Here is a 22,798-nt window from a genome sequence, read left to right on the forward strand (position 1 = left end):
TCTCAAAAAAAAAAAAAAAGAACAAAACAAAACAAAAAAAACAAACCAAACCAAAACAAAAAAACCATCACCAATATGTTTCTACTCTGGTGCCAGAAAGGTGTAAATGGTAGAGAAGGATAAGAACTTCCAAATTCAGAAGATTCTCACACATCAAACAAAGATGTTAATCAACTGGCCTAGAAGCAAAGCTCTTGGGAGTCCCGGGCAGCACCTAATGACAGTAGCAATAGATAATGAATAATGGGTACTTTTTAAAAAATCTTTTTTCCCAATTCTTTGGGAAACTATACAAAGTATCCAAGCGAATACAGCACAAAAAGGTCAATCACTACCATCTAAGCAAACACAGAGGAAACAGATCAACCACTACCTGGCACACCAAGAGTGGCCAATGCAACTGGCTGAAGCCAGCGCACAGGGGACAGCACCAAGCCCATGGGAGTGGGTATGTAGATACAACAGGGAGGCTGCCTAAGTGATAGGACCCAGAGCTGTTTTCTGGGCTCTGCTCCCAGGCTAGATGGGTCAGAGGATTCAGCAGGTGGCTAGGCAAGAAAAATAAAACCTAACTGCAAACTAGAAAAAAATATCATTTCTTCATATCTTTTCTCTGTTGGAAACAGTATCAAACTATCACCAAGCCCCAAGGAATCTATTAAAAATTCAGTGTTTTCATTTAATGTGAGAACATTAATTCCACTTGCCAAAGTGAATATTAGAGATGAGTGGGTTAAAAAATGCAAATCATAAAGAGGAGGTCTCAGCATGTCCTCTCAAACCTCCTGGCTCACCATGTGAAATCCTGGTACAGATGGTCCACAAAGGTCCTAAGAGGCACACAGGCTATCTTGTTCTTGGAGAGGGCCCCATCTGTGTACGTTATGCACAGGCATATCAAAAAGGCCTGGGGATGGGGCATGCTCACTGAGCTGAGGCTTTCTCCAGCTCCTTGCCACCAGAAGGCCACCAGGCTGACTGCATTTTTCTGGCACATCACTGTACACCCTCTGAAATCTTCCACATCAAATCCTGCACGGATCTCAGCTTGGGCATCAGAGGAGAGGGAGTGTCTCTTCATAGCAGCTGAGTAGCTACTACAAAAGTGGGCAGATCTTCAGTCATGCCTCTCTCACAGCCATAAATGTCACCATTAGCATTAGAGTATAAACAATGAGGAGTTGCAAGTAAAAGCCTACCACAAATATTATTACTGAGAAAAATATCTACAAACAGCTTCTTTTCCTTTCCCAAACGGTGGCCCATAACATTTAACCAACTTCTTCAGGATAACTTTTATAGCAAGTCAGCTTTTATAATAAATCATCTCTACTCCCTCACCAGCAAGCTGCCACTCGCAGTAACGACAATATTCTCTTAGCATTACAAAGCGGTGTGACTCAAGTTCAACAATTTCCTTCAACCCTACTTCCTACCTTGGGCTTTCTAACCAAAACAAAATTCACCAGAGACATCCCAAATCACTCATGAACAGTACCTTCACCTACTAAAAACACCTTCTGACACCTCAAGGTCAACCAAACCCAGATGACAACAGAAATCAAGAGTATTAAAAACAAATCAGGAATGAAGAATCCTTCAAACATATTTCCCTTTTGATGTTCAGAAGTTTAAGGTCAAAGCAAACAAAGTAGAAAAAGATTCCTTCTAGACTAACAAGGTCAATGTGAGATGAAAATTAAATCAATTATTTGCGAAAAGTCAAATTCCACATGGTACTATGAAAAGAGTTCTGGACTAGGAGTCAGAAGGTCTGGATTTAGATCTAAGTCCTAACATTTATTAGCTGTGTGTAATAATAGCTAGCATTTATTGAGCATCTATTATGCACCAGGCACCATTCTGAGTGCGTTCTTTCATCATCACACACATCCTATAAGGTAGGCATTACTTTTAGTTGTTTTACAGTTAAAGAAATTGCACAGAGTGATTAAGCAAGTTGTTCAAAGTAACCTAGCAAGTGATCGAACCATGAACTTGAAAATCAACTTAAACTTTCTGAGTCTTGGCTCTTTTCTCTGTAAAATGAAAAAAAAAAATAAGTCTTTGTCCTCATTATCTTACAGAGATGTTGTAGGTTATGAAATAACACACATAAAGGTACTTTGTAAACCAGGTATTGTGCAAGTGTCAATTTTTCTTTTTCTGCATTTTCAGTTACTTGTGTGATATGTAAAACTGAGTTTTGCATACAATCTCGTTATAAAAATTAGAGTTCAAATTAATGATATGCACTTTCCACTGGGCATTTCCAAGTGTTTGGTGAATAAAGTGCAGTAATCTAGATACTAAAGAGAAACTTTAAAGCTATTTGAATAACAGGCTGAACATTACTATAAACAAAGGATAAGAGTGACTGAATATTTTGCTTTCATATATCACTAGCCATCTCCACCAGGAGACAGAATTATCAGATGTGATATTATTTGCTGATTCTAATACATTCTTTAAATAAAAGACTATCTGGGGCACCCGGGTGGCTCAGTTGGTTAAGTATCTGACTTTGGCTCAGGTCATGATCTCACAGTCGGTGGGTTTGAGCCCCATGTCAGGCTCTGTACTGACAGCTCAGAGACTGGAGCCTGCTTCAGGTTCTGCATCTGCTTCTCGCTCTGCCCCTCCTCCACTCACACTCTGTCTCTTTCTCTCTCATAATAAACATTAAAAAAAATTTAAATAAAAGCCTATTATGCCTACAAATCAAGCTCCTCAAACTGTCACTGTTGGCAAGTTCTTCTATTAGTATGAAAGGTGTATATATATATATATATATATATAGATAGATAGATATAGATAAAAGCTTGGCAAAAAAATTATTAGCTCTCCTGTTCTCCCTTGCCCTCTGAGCCAGTAAGAGATAACAGGATCATAAAACTCAAGTTTCAGAAATAGCAGTCTTGTTTGCCACATACCTGAGGAGTGTGGCGGGGCTTCAGAGATGTTGTGAGCTATGGGAGGTCCTCAACTCAGAGCCAGTCTGTGGGTGGAATTATGGGCTCCAAGGGAATAGGAATTCTTAGCACTATCAGCATCATGACTCTGGGTTGGGCAGAATGGATGGCAGGAAATTGCTTGCTTTCCCTTTCCCATTGGTGCCAAATAGGTTGGGGGAGGAAGGGTACAACAGTGAGGGATTTTTGGACAAGCCTGGACTGACCACACTTCTCCAGGGTAAAGAGGAACAGGCAGGTATGGGGTTGTGGGGGGAGGGGGGACTCAATTGGGATTATTCCATTTTATTTGGCCAGGTTTTTGCAGGGCAAATTTAATTAAAAGATTATTTTTCTCTTAATACCTGAGAACACACTAAGTATAACAACCTCCAAAATGTTCTTGGCTACCTGTCAAAAACAATGCTTTCTGAGCTCTTAAATACATAATTTTTCATGTTATAATTTTTTATACTTGATCCCCATAACAATCACCACCAACTTCACCACCACAAACACCAGTTACTAAGTGCTTACAGTGCGCCAGGCACTTTGCTAATAATAAACACTTTACATCTGTCAGCTCTTTTCATCCTCACAGTAATTCTATGAGGTAAATACAGGTGTTATTATTATCATTTTACAGACAAGGAAACTGAAGCTCCAAGAGGTTAAGGGATACCTCAGAGATTAAAACCTAGAGATTAAATTTGGAATTAAAACCTACATCAGCTTTTGGAGTCCTCATTCTTAATCCATTATATTTTTTTATCCATTTTTTTCATTATCCATCTTTATCTATTATACTGTCTCACCTAAAAATGATGAGGCAAAAATTTCAATATCATTAGCAAATAGGGACTGGCCTAGTTATTATATATTTATTGTTACCTTTGTTACAGTGATCATTTCACAGAAATGGTAGAAAGTAGCAGAAAGTGGTCACCTGTGCTTCAGTCCTAAAATATAAGGTCTATGCATATATATTTGCTCTAAATAAAGCCCACAAAACTATATTAAGAAGAATTGAAATGATGAACTTCAAAATCATCAGAAGTTTAGATTTAGTTTTATTTAGGTCAAATTGTCATATTTAATAAAGATGCTTATTGGCTTTCAATGTATTTTTAGGTTGTGTATTTAGAACGAAGGTACTTGAGGGAGTTAAAGAGCAGATCTCACTAAATTAAATAAGATTTTAACAAAATGAATATCATCGTCCCAGTAACAATTGACTTAAGCAAGAATCATCAGTGGATTCTAAAACCACTGGGTGAATTTGGGAAGGGATACAAGATATTCAACATACTCTTAAAGTATCATTTTACAGATTATTCAGTATTTGCAAAGGGAGGGAAAGGCACTTTTAAAATGGAGGAATCCTGGAGTGTCTGGGTGGCTGAGAGTTGAGTGTCCAACTCTTGATGTTGGCTCAAGTCATGATCCCAGGGACATGGGATCGAGCCCTGTGCTGGGGCTTGCATTGAGTGTAGAGCCTGCTTGAGATTCTCTCTCTCTCTCTCTCTCTCTCTCTCTCTCTCTCTCTCTCAAAGAAAAGGAAAAAGAAAAGAAAGAAAAGAAAAGAGAAGAAAAGAAGAGAAAAGAAAAGAAAAAAGAAATGAAGGAATCTGGCAGACAACATCTTAACCAAATGATCAAACTTAACATCACCAACAATAGGGCAAACTGATTTAACATGCACTATGTTAACTGACTTAACAAGTACTCCTGTACTATGTCCTTCTTAGTGCAGCTCATCATCTACATACTCTTCCTGCTGACAGTGTTTTACCTGAATCTCATTATGAGGAAACAATCAGATTAATTCCAAATTAAGTGATATTCTATAAAACATCTGACACTGATCCATCAAATGATACAGAAGATAAAAAGCTTAGGGAACTTTATAAATTAAAAGACAGTAGAAAGATATGACAACTAAATGAAGACTGTATTTGGATGTTAAGACTAAATGTTTGAATCTTGGATAAAAAAAAAGCTCTAAAGGACATTACTAGAACAATCTGGATATTTCTTGTTACAGGAGACATATGCAGAAGCACTTAGGAGTGAGAGGTCTTGATGTCTATAACCAAATGAAAACTATACACACAGAAAGAGAAAAAAAGAGAAAGCAAATGTGGCAAAATGCTGACAACTGGTGAATCTAGAGGAAGCCTATATAGGTGTTTGTTGCATTATTCCTACAGTTTACAGCTTTTTTGTAGGCTTGAAATTTTTTAAAATAAAAATTTGTAGGGAAAAAATTAAAAATCACAAGGTCTTTCTGGGGAAGACAGTAATATAGTCTCCCATTCTCTAAAGAGCTGTTTGGGTGTTTTTAAAGACCCAACAGTTCTTAAAATCAACTAACGCTCTTAGTGATTTATATGTTTCAAGTATCAACTGCAATGGAAAAACAATTTCAGCTTGTAGGGCAGTGCCCCAAACCACTGCTACATTCATAAAACAGCTGACCAAGGGACAGTCAGTTTCTGATTAAGTGAGATCAGTCCCAGAAGGAAAGATCCATGGTCTGAACAGACACACACACAGGCGCACGTGTGCACACACACACACACACACACACACACACACACACAGAATGAGAAAGAGATCTCTCCTTGCACAGAATCCAGGCTCCCTGATTTCTTGTGACCTTCCTAGACAGGCCTGAAGGGCACCTCTCCAGCCACAGCTGCCTGAGTTCAGACACTTTTTGCCACAGAAGTCTGTTCTAAACATTCTTACTAACCTTGGCAATCAGGTCAGAAGACTTACCTGGTTTGCCTCAGGCGTCTTTGTCTTTGGATTCAATTCAATAGAACCAAAAATATTTATGAGGTATAAGGCATGAAGCTAGGCAAGGAAGCTACCAAAGACAAAGAAGCCAAGGAAGAACCCCGTCCTAGAAAATTCCAACCTATAAATAAATGACTAAGGAACACCATGAAATGTATTATGTTGGGGGTGTGTCTGTCCTACAGAACACTGATGAAAGACAAATAGAGCAGAGGTGTCCAAACATCAGGGAAAGCCATAGAACAAAGGCCACGTATGAACTGGAGGATAATTAGTCTTCCTGGAAATAAGAGCATTCCAAGTTCAGGACAGTGCAGGCCAAGGCACACAAGGTCAAAGGGTTGGCTCATTTGGAAAACAGAGACTAGAGATCATTAATTAGAGTACAGGATTGAGGGCACTGGGTGGGAAGAGCTGAAGCACCTCACCAACTCCCGGCCTGCTGCCTGGAGAACACTGTAGGTCTCTGAACTGTATTCCCTATTCATTTTCCCTCTTGGATGAAAACATCTGATTTCCAAAATTTACTGAACACTTACTATGTGCTCTAGGCACTTCAGACATAAGCAAGACTTTGTTCTCAAGGAATTAATAAGCTAGTATAAGAAAGTCATGAAGAATAAATACATAGAGAACTCTAATCTAGAAACAATGCATTAAGGATTCTAAGAAGTATTTTTTTAAGTATTTGTAGAAGTTGGACTTCATAGAAAGAAGACATATCTTTCAGTGAAGAAGACCTGGATAGAGAAATCAGGGAAGTGTTTCTGTAGGTGGTAGCAGATCTTGATGGTATGACATAGTTGAAAAAATGGAGGACATTCCAAGGGAAGGAATTAGCCTAAGTTAAGATGTAGAAGGGCACTTGGGTGGCTCAGTCTGTTGAGTGTCCGACTTTGACTCAGGTCATGATCTCACAGTTTCTGGGTTCAAGCCCTGAGTTGGACTCAGGCTCTGTGCTGACAGCTCAGAGCCTGGAGTCTGCTTCAGATTCTGTGTCTCCCTCTCTCTCTGCCCCTCCCCCACTAGTTCATGTTTCTCTCTCTCTCTCCCTCTCTCTCTCTCTCAGAAATCAATTTAAAAAAAGACATTAAAAAAAAAAAAAAAAGATGTAGAGATGACTCTGCAGATACTGCCCAAGTCCTTGGATTCCTGAACATTTCCCGTGGATTCAGAACTAAACATATTTCTTTGACTATATTTACTATACAAGGCTGAAGCTCAAACATTTTGGTTCTAGCCTGTTTTGTGTTTTCTATTGCACTAGTAAATGTTTCTTTGTGGATTTCTGGCTTGGCAGGCAGGGATAGGGGCAGGTGGGAATGAATAAGAAAACAAGTTTGATGGGTAGAACCACCTGAGAGTTGAAAATTGGCAATCTACTTCCTATGTTCTTAGTAAAGTCCTGCAGTCCAGGGCAGTGACCTGGGGCATTTGGGCTTAAAACCTGCTCTGTTTACATAACCTCACATTTCCTACATAAAGAGGTCCTTGTGAAGTCTGCTGGTCTGTCAATTCTAGTCACAGTCAGTTCTAACAAGCACCTGACCATGAAAACAGAGACCAGACTGGGGATGTGGGAGGAAACTGGTCAAACTAGTCAGGTGGTTTTATTATTACTGAGCATTACATTTTTATCTGGGGGAAGGACACTAATATAATTTAACACCTATTAAGCCTAAGTACTGTGTCGGTGTGTATGTAGACTTCACACAATCCATTTAATAACCCAATGAGTATCATTCAGATGAGTAAACTGAGGCTCAGAGATTAAATAACTAGCTCAGTGTCATATAGCCAGTAACTGCGGCCCACATCTGAGTCCACAAACCCCCAGCTCTTGACCCACTGCTTGTTACTCTCCCTCATTCAGCATCAGACAACTTTTAGTCTAGGCACTTCCCTATAGATGAAGCTTTGGCCCAACCCTGCTTGTAGAGGGCTTGAACTTTGACAATCTAATTTCCCCTCCTCCGCGTACCTTAATAGTCCTCTGGTGAGTTCCTGATGCTGCTGCCAATAGGTTTTCTCTTTGCCACCATTTCTCCCTCTCAAGACGGAAGACTTGAGTAAAGCTTCCGTTTTATTTTAAAAGACAACCCAAGTCTTTGTTCTCAGCTTTCAAATTTTTTTACCAGATCCTCTCAGTTTCCCATTCCAAACCTTTTCTTCTTTTTTTTTAAATTAAATTTTTTTAACGTTTATTCATTTTCTTGAGAGACAGAGCGTGAGTGGGGGAGGGGCAGAGAGAGGGGAGACAAAGAATCTGAAGCAGGCTCCAGGCTGAGCTGTCAGCACAGATCTCGAGCCAGACGTGGAGCTTGAACCCAGGAACCATGAAATCATTACCTGAGCCGAAGTCTGACACTTAACCAATGAGCCACCCAGGCGCCCCTCCAAACCTTTTCAACTAACCTATCCTCTCTTGGTCTCACTTGCTCATCCAATTCCTGTCAACAAGTTCTGTCCCAATCTACACCCTTTGCTAAAACATTCACTCAGCCTCAGCCTGTCAACTTCGTGCCTTCCATTTCAGTTCCTGAAAGCTACTCTCTTCCAAACAAAGTTCTCAACAGGGGTGTTTTTGGCTTCTCTGAGCTCAACAAGCATCTCCCCGTGCGCCCCGCCCCTTTCCTAGCACCTCTGCCTGGACTTGGCACAACAGATACTGTTTGTGACAGAGCACAAGATGGTTCTGTTATTTATATGGCTGCTCAGGCTTTGTCTCCTTACACAGCGGGGGAGGGGCAGAGAAAGGGAGATACAGAATCCGAAGCAGGCTCTAGGCTCTGAGTTGTCAGCACAGAGCCTGATGCAGGGCTCGAACTCATGAGCCATGAGATCATGACCTGAGCCGAAGTCGATGTTTTACCGGCTGAGCCACCCAGGTTCCCCTGCCTACTCCTTTCTATACAGTCCCTCAAACTATAACTGCTTTGAAATCAAAGACTCTTACTATTCACCTTCAATACAATGCAAAAGAGATAGGTGTTTAATAAAACAGTTTAAACTGAGGGTGGGCTAAGATTTTAAAAGCATTAATAGGATACTGCCTGTTGTCTAAACAAGACAAAACAAAACAAAAAGCCCACTCTTGCTGCCCTGCAGTACAGTTTCCACGATTTTATAAGAAAATCCTTCCTGAGAATGAAATTCAATCAATTAAATATTAAAATACGGAATTCACTAAAGAGTATGGGTATTATAAGCTAGGATCTGCTTTAAAAAAAAAAAAAAGCAAAGTATTACTCAAAAGCTTACAAACTGCAAAAGGTTAAGTACAGGCTAAAACCCTTTCGTTTCCTAACTTGGATCAGTTTATGTAACTCAGAAGGTGGAAAAACTTGGAATACGGGCCTAAAACAACACTGACTTATTTCCATTCAAGTTATACTACAAGGGAAAAAAATGTGAAGTTTGAAAACTTTCCTTTCCAAAGCCAGATTTAGATAAACTGAAGGACAAAGAAATAGATGCCATGAATCCAGCCTATACAGCTTCACAATGATTTATTTTTGTCCATTTAGAGTCTTCTTTCCTGTTCTTCAAACAGTATCTCTTTAAGCTGGCTGCAGAAAAGCTAATCTGAAACCCATGTGGCCTGGCTTGTGCCAGGTTCACAAACCATGCTGGTATTGTATACCCTTCCATTACTGCATGATCTGGTCCCTAGGACCAGCAGTCAAGCCAGCCTGGCCAGTGCAGAAGAAATACATGATGATCACCAGAAAAAACAGCCACTCAGAAGTACACGCTTTATTCAAGGTGGGCGGGAATCAGCAGATTGAAAGGTATGTGTCATTCTTGCATAAATCTGCATGCCTGTTACTGTTCCCCTTCACCCTGCTGTGCACCTGAATCCTGTGTTCCTGGACTGCCAGAACTGAAACTGGCTGCCCAGCTGGGCTGGGACAGCCTCCTGCACTCCACTGCCAGCATCACCAACTTGTGAACACAGTTTTAGAGCCACGTGGCTAATCTCCTGTCCAACATCTGCAGCTGGCTGCTGTCCTCACCTTTGTCCCAGAAGTCTCTGTAAACAGTGGTACTGCAGCTGTACTCACTGCCCAGGAGATGCCAGCTCTTCTCCCTGGCCCCAGTCCCACTGCAAGAGGTGAGACTACTAGTGTTATCAAGAGCAGCTGCTTAGTAGTATAAAACGAAGGGTAGAAGGCTCAGGGTGGGCAGACAATTTTTTGTAGCTCTAGTGACAGCAACTTTGGACATGGGCTATTCTCCCAGGAAGAGCCTTTTATCATCATAAAATCTTTTCATGCCCAACTTATCTTCCTAGCAGTGACGTTCACAGAAGCAGAACTAAGCTGTTTCTTTATTAAGCAGTCAAGGACTCTATGGCCACTGTCTTTAGGATGGCCTATGTCACACCTAGGTGTTAAAAAATGAACTGGGCCAATCAGATTCCCTCTTTCTGGAATTCTACTAGAAATATAAAAACAGTTTTCCCACTGGAAGTACAATCTGAGACGAGCACACATGCAGAGAAAAGCTGAGTCATGATAATGGCAGAATATGAACAACGAAGAATTAATAGCTCCCACTGTTTGACTCCCTAGCATGACACCTCCATGATACCTGGTTCTAGCACAGCTTCTATTCTGCGGCTTTCACCACATCCCTAATTTGACGTAGTACAAGAGAACCTCTGACCTTTGTAGTCAAAGAACTCAATTACAAAGCAGTGCACCTATGTGCAGTAATGGTGTGGCATCACCCAAGGGGCAGACTCCCATGGTTAAGCTATACGGGATGTAATCCCATGCTCCTAGCTACAGCATCAGCCTAAACCACATCTTGGAAATACCGTTATGTGAGTGTGACCAACAGAACAGAAGAATTCAGGAAAAAGCCAAGCAGCACTTTCATTTTTAAGTAGCTGTGAAACTATTTCATGGGTCATACAACTTACGTTGCTAATTTTTATATAAAATCCAGTCTTGTAAATAACAGCATACTTTATCAATTATGTTTAAATCTTAGAATTTATAAAGTCCAAGTTTAAACCAATGTTCCTTTCCCACACATGATACATACTAGTCAAACAAATAAAAACTATTTCCTTTATAATTCACCAGATAAAACAGCATGAATTATTGGTCTGCTAGGTCCAAGTCTGTCTGATAACAGCTGTGCACTCTTAGGAAAAGACACCTCACCTCTTCGAATCTCATTTTAAAATGAAGATTGTATTAAAATGATCTTTAGGGAACTTCCCAGCTCTAAAAGGTGATAGACTTCTGCTCTAGTACTCTAGGAGTGAGCTCATCATTTGCAAAGATAAAATTCATTCATTTAACAAATATCTAAGGGCCAGCTACTGAGGCAGGTATGCAAGGTACTGGGCATAGAGCAGTGAACAAAACATAAAAACACCTTACTCTCATAAAAATTACATTCTGATCCAGAAAACAGACAGAAAAACACATAAGTTTTCCAGGTCATGATAAGCACTTTGAAGAAAAATAAAATAAAGTAAAAAATAAATAAAATGAAGGTAAGAGGGAAAGAGAGCAAGAAGATAGAAGATAGAATATAAAAAGACTTCTATTTTAGATAAGGAAATCAGGAAAGATACTTCTGTTAAGGTGACATTTGAGTAGAGGTCTGTCTAAGGGAAGAGGTGAATAGCCCATTCAGAAATCTGGGAAAAGACAGTTTCAGACAGAAGAAAGTACTAAAGCCCTGAGGGACCTGAGTGGGCCTCAAGGAACAGCAAAGAAGTCAGTGTAGTCAGAGTGGGTAAGGGAGAGAACCATAGATGATGACCAAGATTCAACAGATGAGACCTGAGAGGAAAGGTTTAAATGCTTCCAGTAGAAGATTCATACCAATGTGGTTTCTGGCTTCTGCAGGAGTCCATTATATTCCAAACATACAGGCAAAAGGTAAGTCCACAACTGTAACGTACCATCTATCTAACTTAGAAGTAAACAAAAGTGGGGCTGCAGATGTCCAAATTAGTATAAACTACATAGGGAAATTTGCTTTGGGAAGCCATGTGATATGGAATCTGGAGTCATTAAGATTTTCATTTCTTTAACTCCAGTTAAGCTTCGGCAAATCTATCCTAAAGAAAACACTATGAAAGAAAAAGCCACATACAAGGACATATTAACAGGAGCATTATTTCTAATAGCCTAAATGACCAATAAGCAAGTAAACTATGGTATAACAATAGGTAAGGCAGACTCTTGAAAAATATGAAAATTATGTAGTAACATGGCAGGGAAGAAGGAGGATAGAAAACTGGATCTTTGCTACAATTACACCCCCCCCCCCCCCCACCGCCCACAAAAAAGGATATGTATGAATAGAGAGAGACTGGAAGGAAACAAAAAATGATGGCGGTTGGTTCTGCTGGGGAAGCAGGATTATTCTTATAAAGGTAACACTTGTTCAGTACAAACTAGATTGCTTTGCTCTGGTTTTCCTACTTCATTACAATGTATACTAAGACCTAGAATTAAGATAACAATAGGAATTCCTATGATCATGTACTTGACAAGAGGCCCACACTTATTTCTAGTCCATGGAGGTCTTCTTAGTAACCCTGCAATAGCTAATGATGCTGATGTTCTTTCTTGAAGCTTCTTTCCTTCGCCTCCATGGCCACAGACATACTCCTAGTACTTCATTCACCCAGGTCTCTCCTGATGTGTTCTCTTCTTCCTTCTGGTTCCTAACAACATTTACGTATTATCTGTTTTTCATCTTCTCCCTCCTCTCCAAAAAGATGACTCTCAAGAGATGTGTGCCCCCAGTGCCAGTCTCTTTTCCCAAACTATGTAACTGCAATCTCACTGCCCACTAGTAATTTCCTCTCAGATCAGATGTGAGGACATACCAAACTCTATGTGTCTTTGGTCAAATCATCACCACACCAAACTAGTTTTCTCTCAATTGACTCCCCTACATTCAAGAGAACTATAACGCCCCCATTCAGTGGAAGAAATTTTAACACAACCCTAACATCAAGTTTGCCACCATCCTGATCACTCCCATCGGTCTCTTACTGCCACCAATCCAGTAATACCTCCATGCTAATATCTTGGGTCTTTGTGGTCCTTATTACTTCTTATAAGCTAGATTACAGGAAATTCCTAAATAGTTTTTCTGACCCTGGCTAAACACCAAAACCGAAGAAAAATATCCCAACCTCTCCCTTGCTTTAAAAAAAAAAAAAAAGACTTCAATATCTGGGTAATATGAAAGTATTCTACGTGCATTTTCTTATTTAATCCTCAAAACAGAATTAGATACTATTATTATTTCCATTTTGTAGGTTTTTTTTTTAAAGTAGAGAATTAGGAAAATAACCAGCCCAGACACATATATGGCACGTAGGCGAACAGGAATCCAACGCAGGCAGCTTGCTCCAGAGCCTGTATTCTTCATCACTGGTTACTCAGTCTAAGTCCTAGGCTTGGCAGTCAAGCTACCACGTAATCCTGCCTTAATTAAGCCTGCTGCCTACCTCTGGGCTGTCCTTATTCCCAAATGAGAATAGTAGAGTGCAATATTTAAGAGCGCTGGGCTCTGAGGCTAACCTGTTGTCACTTAACACATGACCATGGACAAACTGCCCTCTTCTAAATCTGTTTCTTCTTCTATATAAAATGGGAACACTAAGGTGCCTACCTTGTGCAGTTGGGAAGATTAAATATAATTTAGAAAATTGTAACCCAATGCCTTGCTCATAGCAAGCCCTTAGTAAAGAGTTGCCATCCTAATTATCATAATTCCATCCCCCTGCAATTCCTGCCTATTCTTTTCCTGCCTAGTTTTGAAGATCAAGGTCTTGCACAGCCCACAGCAATCTGCTTCTCTTCTGCATGCAGAGAGTATTTTTTGCTCACTTGTCATTAACCATACATTGATCTGTATTTAAAAAAAATTACAGTATCATTCATAATATCTACTGTATGCAGAGAATGCTTTAGTCACTCCACATGGACTTACGTACTCATTTTAATCCCCATCATGACCTTCTGAAATAGGTACTATCATTATCCCTCTTTAACCAAGTGACGCAACTAAGGCACAGAAAGGTTAAACAGCATGCCTATGGGTCGTACAACTAATATGTAGAGGAGTCCAACAAATCTAGTTCTAGAACCCATGTTCTTTACCATGACTTAATATTTCATATCCGTTGTTTCCATGTTTCCTCCAGGAAACTGCAATCTTCTCTAGATCCCCTATAAGGCCAAATATAGACTCTTCCATAGATTGACAAGCAACAAATATTTGATGGATTGATATTCCCAATGCTGCATAATCATGTGCATCAGGACCTAAGCCCTCTGTTTGCATTTATTCTGTTCTTTTGCCATTCTTTTTCAATAACTGTCTTCAAATTACCTGTAGCCAAGCTATTATAAACATAAATGTCATTTATTACAATTCTGTATGAATGTGGGATTTGGTTCATGCCCTAAGATATGGAAGAACCTCTCTTTCCAGACTTCACAATTTCAACTTTGCTAATGCAGACCTAAAAAGTATGCAAAGATGATCTCAGAAAACTTTTCCTCAATAATTTGACTAGCGTTGGATTTCTTTTCATCATCAAGAACTAAATCTAGAAAACACAAAGCAAGATTTTACTTCCATTTTATCAATAGCTATTTGAAAGTACTTTAAACTGATATTTCAATTCCATTCTTCCTCCACCCCAAAGACAAACACCACACAAATGCCTTCGTGTCCGCTCTCTGTGGGGATGAAGTCAATTTAGGGAAGAAAAATAAATCCTTCTGTGTTGAGGCTCTTTCTTTTACATCATTTTCTCTTTTTTAACACTCCAACCACACTTCGTTTATTCAAAGGTACTAAAGCCCTTTCATACTCAGTCTTTCCCATATGGTACTCTTCCACTCAGGAAACGGCTTCCCTAACTTTGTGACTAAGTACTCAATTTTCAGATCTGTTTAGCTGTCATCTTCTCAGAGAATCTTTCTCTACATCCCTCCTCTAAATTGAGGCCCACTTTTTAGAGTCACTGTACTCGTTATTTTTCCTTTACAGAACTATTACAGTTTATAATTGTGTTTATTTTTGTAATTAGTTGACTAATTTCTTATTTTCCCCACAGGACTACAAGTTATAAGGTCTGAGACCAAATATGAAAACACATATTCTGACTTCCATGCCTTCCTCCACCTTTCATGTTCTCAGTGGTGCTCTAGAGAACAACAAGGAATTATCTGCTGTGGCCTACACACAAAGTGATCCACAGGACTTTGCATATCCTCAAATGGCTGATCAAATACCTTGGTGGTATGTGTGCTGGAGAGAGCCCCAGACTCCATTACCTCCTATTGTGTTGGCCAGACAATACTTAAGAGGACAACTGATGTGCCTGGACACTGTTTCTCTACATGGATTTTAAGCTCTCCACAGTCCACTGAAATGATTATGGTTTTACAAACCCTACTGCATATCTCTACAGGTAAACCTGCCAGATGAATGAATATGTATTTCATTAGGCATATACTTTCTGAGAGAAACGCTGAAGGGTTCAATAGATGGTTTATGTTTTGCTTTCTACTTACACATAAACCAAAATGTATAGCCAAACAAACTGTACATAATGGCCAACCTAGGGCAACCTAAAGAAAAGTACACTCAGCATGAAGGGCATTAACAAAAAGGCATGGATCTGAATTAAAACCTAAGGAATTTAAGGAAAAGGAGAAATAGCACAAGGGGGCATTATTAAGAAGGCACAGAACAGTTGGGGTGAAGGGCACCTGGGTGGCTCAGTCGGTTAAGCTTCTGACTCTTGATTTCTGCTCAGGTCATGATCTCACAGTCCATGGGATCAAGCCCTGCATCAGGCTCTGCTCTGACAGTGCAGAACCTGCTTGAGATTCTCTCTGTCCCACCCCCACTAGTACTGTCTCTCAAAATAAATATAAATAAACATTAAAAAAAAAAAAAGAATAGTAGGGGTGAACTCCTTAGATGTTCCCAACATTCAAAGTAACGGACATGGATTGTCAAAGTTACTTCAATCTTGGAATAACATCAAATTTCTTTAGGTCCTCTCAAAACAGGTCAACCTTCAGATTTTAGCTGAAAGCAAAATACAACAGGAGCCAACAGTATAATAATTATTTGTCTTCCTAACCCCTAATCACATGAAAGGCAATCTGCTATGCAAGCTTGCAGATCAGAATTGGGAGACCCCTAGATGTCACCAGCCTATCTCAACACTCAACCTCTGGTGTAGAATAAAGGCACCAGATTTAATGTTCCATAGTTCTTTATTAATATGCTATTATACAGGAATAGCATCAAAAACCATGGAATTAATAAAACTACTAAACTTTGTACTGCCCAGACCAACCCAAATGTTCTCTTCAATTCTCCATAACAAATTTAAGTAGGATATTGTAAACATGACACATATACAAAAAAGGCAGATGAGAAAAATGGTGATACAGAAACCACTAGACATAAGGTATTACTGAGAGAAGTGAAAATATTTATCTTTCAAAAGAGAAGACTTAAAGAGAAACTCATTGTCCTTTAAGTACCAAGAGACAAATGGCACAATAATGACTTGGTACTTACAGGACCAAGTATATTTTACTTTATGGCACACAATTAACCAGTAGGTAAAGATTTCAGGGAAGCATTTGACTCAACTGAAAAGCAAAATTTAATATCTATACAGACTTCCTTTAAAATATATAGGCTGCCTCTTTTGTCACTGGATGTCTCAGAAGCGAAATGAGTAGCTCCCTACACTATTTTAGAGCAGGAGTCAACAAACTTTCTTCAAAGGGATTTGAGGGCCACATATGGTCTCTGCTACATATTCTTGCATGTGTGTTTTTATAACCCTTAAAAACATTAAAACCATCCTTAGCTTACAGGCCATATAAAAACAGGTAGTTTACTGATCCTTGTTTTAGGGAGGTGATTTCCAATAGAAATATGAGTCGCATATGTAATTTAAAATTTTCTAGGGGCACCCACAAACATATGGACAACACATGGCTTTGACAAAGCAGGAAAGAATATCCAATGGAATAAAGACGGTCTCTTCAGCAAATGGTGCTGGGAAAACTGGACAGCAACATACAGAAAAATGGACCTGGACCACTTTCTTACACCATACACAAAAAGAAACTCAAAATGGATTAAAGACCTAAATGTAAGACAGGAAGACATCAAAATGTTAGAGGAGAAAGCAAGCAAAAACCTCTTTGACCTCGGCTCCAGCAATTTCTTACTCAACATGTCTCCAAAGGCAAGGGAAATAAAAGCAAAAATGAACTACTGGGACCTCATCAAAATAAAAAGCTTCTTCTGCACAGCAAAGGAAACAATCAGCAAAACTAAAAGGCAGCCGACAGAATGGGAGAAGGTATTTGCAAACAACATATCAGATAAAGGGTTAGTATCCAAAATCTATAAAGAACTTATCAAACTCAACACCCAAAAAAACAAACAATCCAGTGAAGAAATGGACAAAAGACATGAATAGACACTTCTCCAAAGAAGACATCCAGATGGTTCACAGACACATGAAAAAATGCTCAAAATCAGTCATCATCAGGGAAATACAAATCGAAACTACAATGAGATATCACCTCACACCAGTCAGAATGACTAAAATTAAAAACTCAGGCACCAACAGATGTTGCCGAGGATGCGGAGAAAGAGGATCTCTTTTGCACTGCTGGTGGGAATGCAAGCTGGTGCAGCCACTCTGGAAAATAGTATGAGGTTCCTCAAAAAGTTAAAAATAGAACTACCCTACGACCCAGCAATTGCACTACTAGGTATTTATCCAAGGGATACAGGTGTGCTGTTCCAAAGGGGCACAGGCACCCCAGTGTTTAAGGCAGTACTGTCGACAAAAGCTAAAGTATGGAAAGAGCTCAAATGTCCACCAATGGATGAATGGATAAAGAAGATGTGGTATATATATACAATAGAGTATTGCTCAGCACTCAAAAAGAATGAAATCTTGCCATTTGCAACTACGTGGATGGAACTAGAGGGTATTAGTCTAAGCGAAATTAGCCAGAGAAAGACAAATAATATCATATGACTTCACACATATAAGGAATTTAAGATACAAAACAGATGAACATAAAGGAAGGGAAGCAAAAATAATATAAAAACAGGGAAAGAGAAAAAACATAAGAGACTCTTAAATACAGAGAACAAACAGAGGGTTGCTGGAGGGGAGATGGGCTAAATGGGTAAGAGGTATTAAGGAATCCACTCAGGAAATCATTGTTGCACTATATGCTAACTTGGGTGTAATTAATAAATTAATTAATTAAAACCAAATTTTGTTTCTAGGGTCTCCTGGGTGGCTCAATCAGTTAAACGTCTGACTCCTGATTTCAGTTCAGGTCATGAACTCACGGTTCATGGGTTCAAGCCCCGAGTTGGGCTGTTAGCACAGAGCTTGCTTGGGATTCTCTCTCTTCCATTCTCTCAGCCCTTCCTCCACTCTCTCTCTCTCTCTCTCTCACACACACACTCTCTCTCTCTCTCTCTCTCTCACACACACACTCTCTCTCTCTCTCAAAATAAACTTTAAAATAGAAAACAAAAATTTCTAATATCTACATTTAAAAGGTAAAAAGAAACTGGCGAAGTTCACTTTAATATTTTTTATTTAACCCAATATATCAAAAACTTATTCTAACATGAAAACAAAATTGCTAATGAGATCTTTTACTTTTTTTTTTTTTATAAAACTAAGTCTTCAAAATCCAGTGTATATTTTACACTTATAGCATGTCTCAATTCAAATTAGTCCTATTTCAAGCCCTCATTAGCTACATGTGGCTAGTGACTATCACACTGGACAGAGTGATTCCAGAAAAACTTAATGCATTCCACTGAAAAAGAGAAGAGAGAGCCTTCCAAGGAGTATCTGGGTAGCTCAGCTGGTTAAGTGTCTGGCTCTTGATTTCAGCTCAGGTCATGATCTCACAGTCGGGGAGTTCAAGCTTCATGTTGGGCTCTGAGCTGACAACATGGAGCCTGCTTGGGATTCTCTCTCTGCCCTTCCCCAGCTCATACTTTCTCTCTCTCTCAAAATGAAAAACTTAAAAAAAAAAAAAAAAGAGAGAGAGAGAATGTTTCAATCAACACTTATTTCTAATGCTTCAAATCAATGAGAAAAAAATGTATTAGTCAATAAATGACTATTGAGATGATTGGCATGCTACCAGGAAAAATACAACTGGATCGCTTCCTGTGCCTTACTCCAATATAAAGTCCAGACAGAAATCAGAAGTCAATCAAAAAAAGTAAAACAAATTCAAAGACCAGTAAGGAGAAAAGAATGCCCAAAAGGGGGGGGGGGGGGATGTTATCTTAACCATCAGATTGGCAAAGATTGAAAAAGAGTCATTTCCTCAGATTCAATAAAACTGAGTTTTACAAATCAGATAATATTGATGGGAACATAAACGTATATGATTTTTCTTTTTTTTTTTTTTTTTTAACTTTTTAACGCTTATTTAGAGAGAGAGAGAGAGTGAGTGTGTGTGTGTGTGTGTGTGTGTGAGAACAGAGGAGGGGCAGAGAGAGAGGAGACACAGAATCCAAAGCAGGCTCCAGGCTCTAAGCTGTCAGCACACAGCCCAATATGGGGCTCAGACTCACAAGCTGTGAGATCATGACCTGAGCCAAACTCGGACACAACCGAATGAGCCACCCAGGCGCCCCCATATATGACTTTCCTTAAGGGCAGCTTTGCAATCTGTTTAAAAAAATATGTACCTCACTTCTGGAAATTCACCCTAAGAGGTAATGATAAAGGACAAAAAGATGAAGGCATAAGGATGTTCACTGAAGTGTGATCCCTGAGACAAAACAGTTAGAAGCAACTTAAGTGTCCACTAACAGGATGGATTAAATCAAATAAAGTCAGTAAGATAATGTAGGTCTCTTACAGAAAGATGTTGACATTGCTGAGGGGAAAATGCAGGTTATTAAACAGCATGCACAGCGTGATCCCATTTACGTAATTGCAAAATTTCATATAAATGTTTATGTTCATAAAGAGACAACAGAAGGATATTTAATAAAATGTATACAGTGATTATGTCAGATATAGATTTGGATAATTTTCTTTGGACATGACTATACAGGTTTATCTTCATTTTTGTTTATATTTGAGGGAGAGAGAAAGAGAGAGCAGGGGAAGGGCAAAGAGAGAGGGACACAGAGAATCCGAAATGGGCTCTATGCTAAGAGTGGAGAGCCCCGTGTGGGGCTTGAACTTACGAACTGTGAGATCATGACCTGAGCCAAAGTCGGACGTTTAACCGACTGAGCCACCCAGGCGCCCCTATCTTCATTTTTCATGATGATCAGATCACCTGACACCTTTGATACTAGAGGTGTTTTTATACCTTCTCAGCATGATGATTTTTTTTCAACTAGCACTGTTAGAAATATCTTTTACACATGTAATTTTAGATAGCGTGCTACATGTACCAGAGTGTAGTGAACACATTCTTTCACTGAGATGACACTGTCTTGATGCTCAAATGCAACTGGTACTCTTAGGAATATTTTTTAATACATGTGACTTTACAGAGCATATTACCTGCGGCACAGTGTGGTGAACTCATCCGTTCACTGAAATAACACTACTCTGATTCAAGGAATTATTAGCACTCTTAGAAACATGTTTTAAACATGTGTTTTTATACAGTGTTATACATGTACCACAAGGTGGTGAATACATTCCTTCAATGGAATAATCAGCTGGCGATTTTTATCTTTTCTGCTTAATATGAAACTTATTTTTTTAACTTTAAAAATTCTTGAAGAGAAGTAAAAAGGAAATGTTAAAAGTAAACAGCCCTATATTTAGTGAGTAAATATTTTCACAGGTTGTTGAGAGAATGAGGAGAAATATAGGTGGCAAAGAAACCTAATAAACCAGACATAAGAAGAAGCCACCCAACTTTCCCAGGTTAAGCTATAATTTCATTCCTGTACAAAGCACAAGAAAGATAAGTATTTTGACTCCATCTTCTTGAAGGAATAATGTTACACAATAATACATATCAAAAAAACAATTCTTTGGAGATGAAATACATCTTTGAAATATAGCTACAGATGAAGAAAACTTCCTTTTTAACCCCAAACACTATTCCATGTAATTCTAGGAGTTTACCCAGAGCTAATATCACTAGAAAAGTTCCCTGAATTCTGCAGAAATTACAGACTATGAACAAAGTAATATATTTTCAGGTCTTCGTAAATTATCAAAAAAGCCTACTAAAAATAAGGGAAGAGTTCACGTGAAGAGTTCTTTGCTAGTTTGCCTTCTACCCCTCAACACACTAAGTCACTTAAAATACAGACATGAATAGGGGTGCTTGGGTGGCTCAGTCGGTTAAGTGTCTGACTTCAGCTCAGGTCAAGATCTCAGGGCTTGGAGTTTGAGCCCCGCATCAGGCTCTGTGCTGATAGCCTGGAGCCTTAAGCGTGTTTCTGATTCTGTGTCTCCCTCTCTCTCTGCCCCTCCCCTGCTTGCACTCTGTCTCTGTCTCTCAAAAATTAATAAACATTAAAAAAAAATTTTTTTTGAAGACAGACATGAATAAAGGTAATTTCATACAATGTCATTTTTCAGCCACTAGGTTTTCAAAGTTTGGGTTTTATAAGACCTATAAAACCAGAGGACACTGGGATACAAATAATATTTGACTCTAAATAATCTTTCCCTCTCCACTCACTGACATCGCTCAAAATCCTAGATTTTTTTCCTCTCAAATAATGAAAACTTAGCACAAGGTTCACTCACACAAGACTCACAAAATCTCACCGCTGATATAACAAATAGATGCCCTAAAACAATGAGTGTGCTCCTGGGGGGAACAGTCTCCAAGTGGAAACAGTAAGACACAAAAAGATGATCAACAATAAAATATTTTCTTAATTAGGGGAAAAAATCCAACTGCTATTTCAAGAATTAAAAGGCTGTCATAATTTTATTGAACTGTCATGCTAGCTCTCCAACAGGCAGGCAGTGGAGACATTTTAAGTGCATTACCTTTAGGAGGAAAATACGACTTGCTTTCAGCTTTGTGAGGCCAGTCTACAACGAGAGGTCCAAACCTGCGAAAGCTGGCAGTGATCTCATCTATAAAACAAAAAAGGAATCTTAGCATAAGAGAAAAAAAAATATTGCAAACAGAATGGCATAAAGCATGTCTTTTTATTTAAAAAACGTTTTGAGAGCTATTTCTAAAGCATTTTTACAGAAATCAAACCTACTAAGTGAAATACAATTGTCTGCTGGGTACATTTGGTTATTCACTTTCAACCATGCAAAATGTGTTTCTAACTATAATTCATTGCTCTTCACTGCCAGTAAATTTGACATAGAGAGTTTGGAAGAAAAAAAATCTGTCATTAACTAAGGTGACCTCTCAGTCAAGTAAAAAAAAAAAAAAAAAGACTCTACAAATAGGAATGTTCTGTATTTAGAACAAAGGCAAAAGCAAAAGATTACAAAATATTTAAAACGTGCTTTCCCTTATGCAAAATAAACTCTAAAAGATCTAACATTATTAATCTTAGGTTATGATTATTAGTAATCTAAGATTATGACTCTCTGAGATTATTTTAGAAATAGATACAATTCTTTGGGGCACCTGGGTGGCTTAGTCGGTTAAGCATCCGACTCCAGCTCAGGTCATGATCTCACAGTTCGTGAGTTAGAGCCCTGCATCAGGCTCTCTGCTGTCAGCACAGAGCCTGCTTCGGATGCTCTGTACCCTTCTCTCAGCTTCTCTCCCACTGATTCTCTCTCTCTCTCTCTCTCTCTCTCAAAATAAATAAACTTAAAAAAAAAAAAAAAGAAATAGATACAATTCTTTTGGTGAGGAATAGGGGCAAAAAGTAGGTACTTCTATTTGATGATAAAAAGTTAAAACCAATGATCTATTTCTCTCATACTTACCTATGACACATCCTATGAAGAAAATGTTTCCAACGTTATAGCTCAATAAATTTACCTTTTCCTT

At 38.9% G+C, this 22,798-nt stretch overlaps 1 protein-coding gene across 7 annotated transcripts in view; it reads right to left on the reverse strand.

Annotated features, from left to right (window-relative positions):
- CPEB3 (cytoplasmic polyadenylation element binding protein 3) overlaps nt 1-22,798 on the reverse strand; it is a 188,760-nt gene that overhangs the window by 53,017 nt on the left and 112,945 nt on the right. For all 7 annotated transcript variants that reach the window (XM_042909055.1, XM_042909058.1, XM_042909056.1 and 4 more), the window contains one exon: nt 21,823-21,912. In XM_042909055.1, the coding sequence (XP_042764989.1) occupies nt 21,823-21,912 (90 nt within the window). The remainder of the gene's footprint in view (nt 1-21,822; nt 21,913-22,798) is intronic.

This window comes from Panthera leo, chromosome D2 (assembly GCF_018350215.1).
Source record: "Panthera leo isolate Ple1 chromosome D2, P.leo_Ple1_pat1.1, whole genome shotgun sequence".
NCBI lineage: Eukaryota > Metazoa > Chordata > Mammalia > Carnivora > Felidae > Panthera > Panthera leo.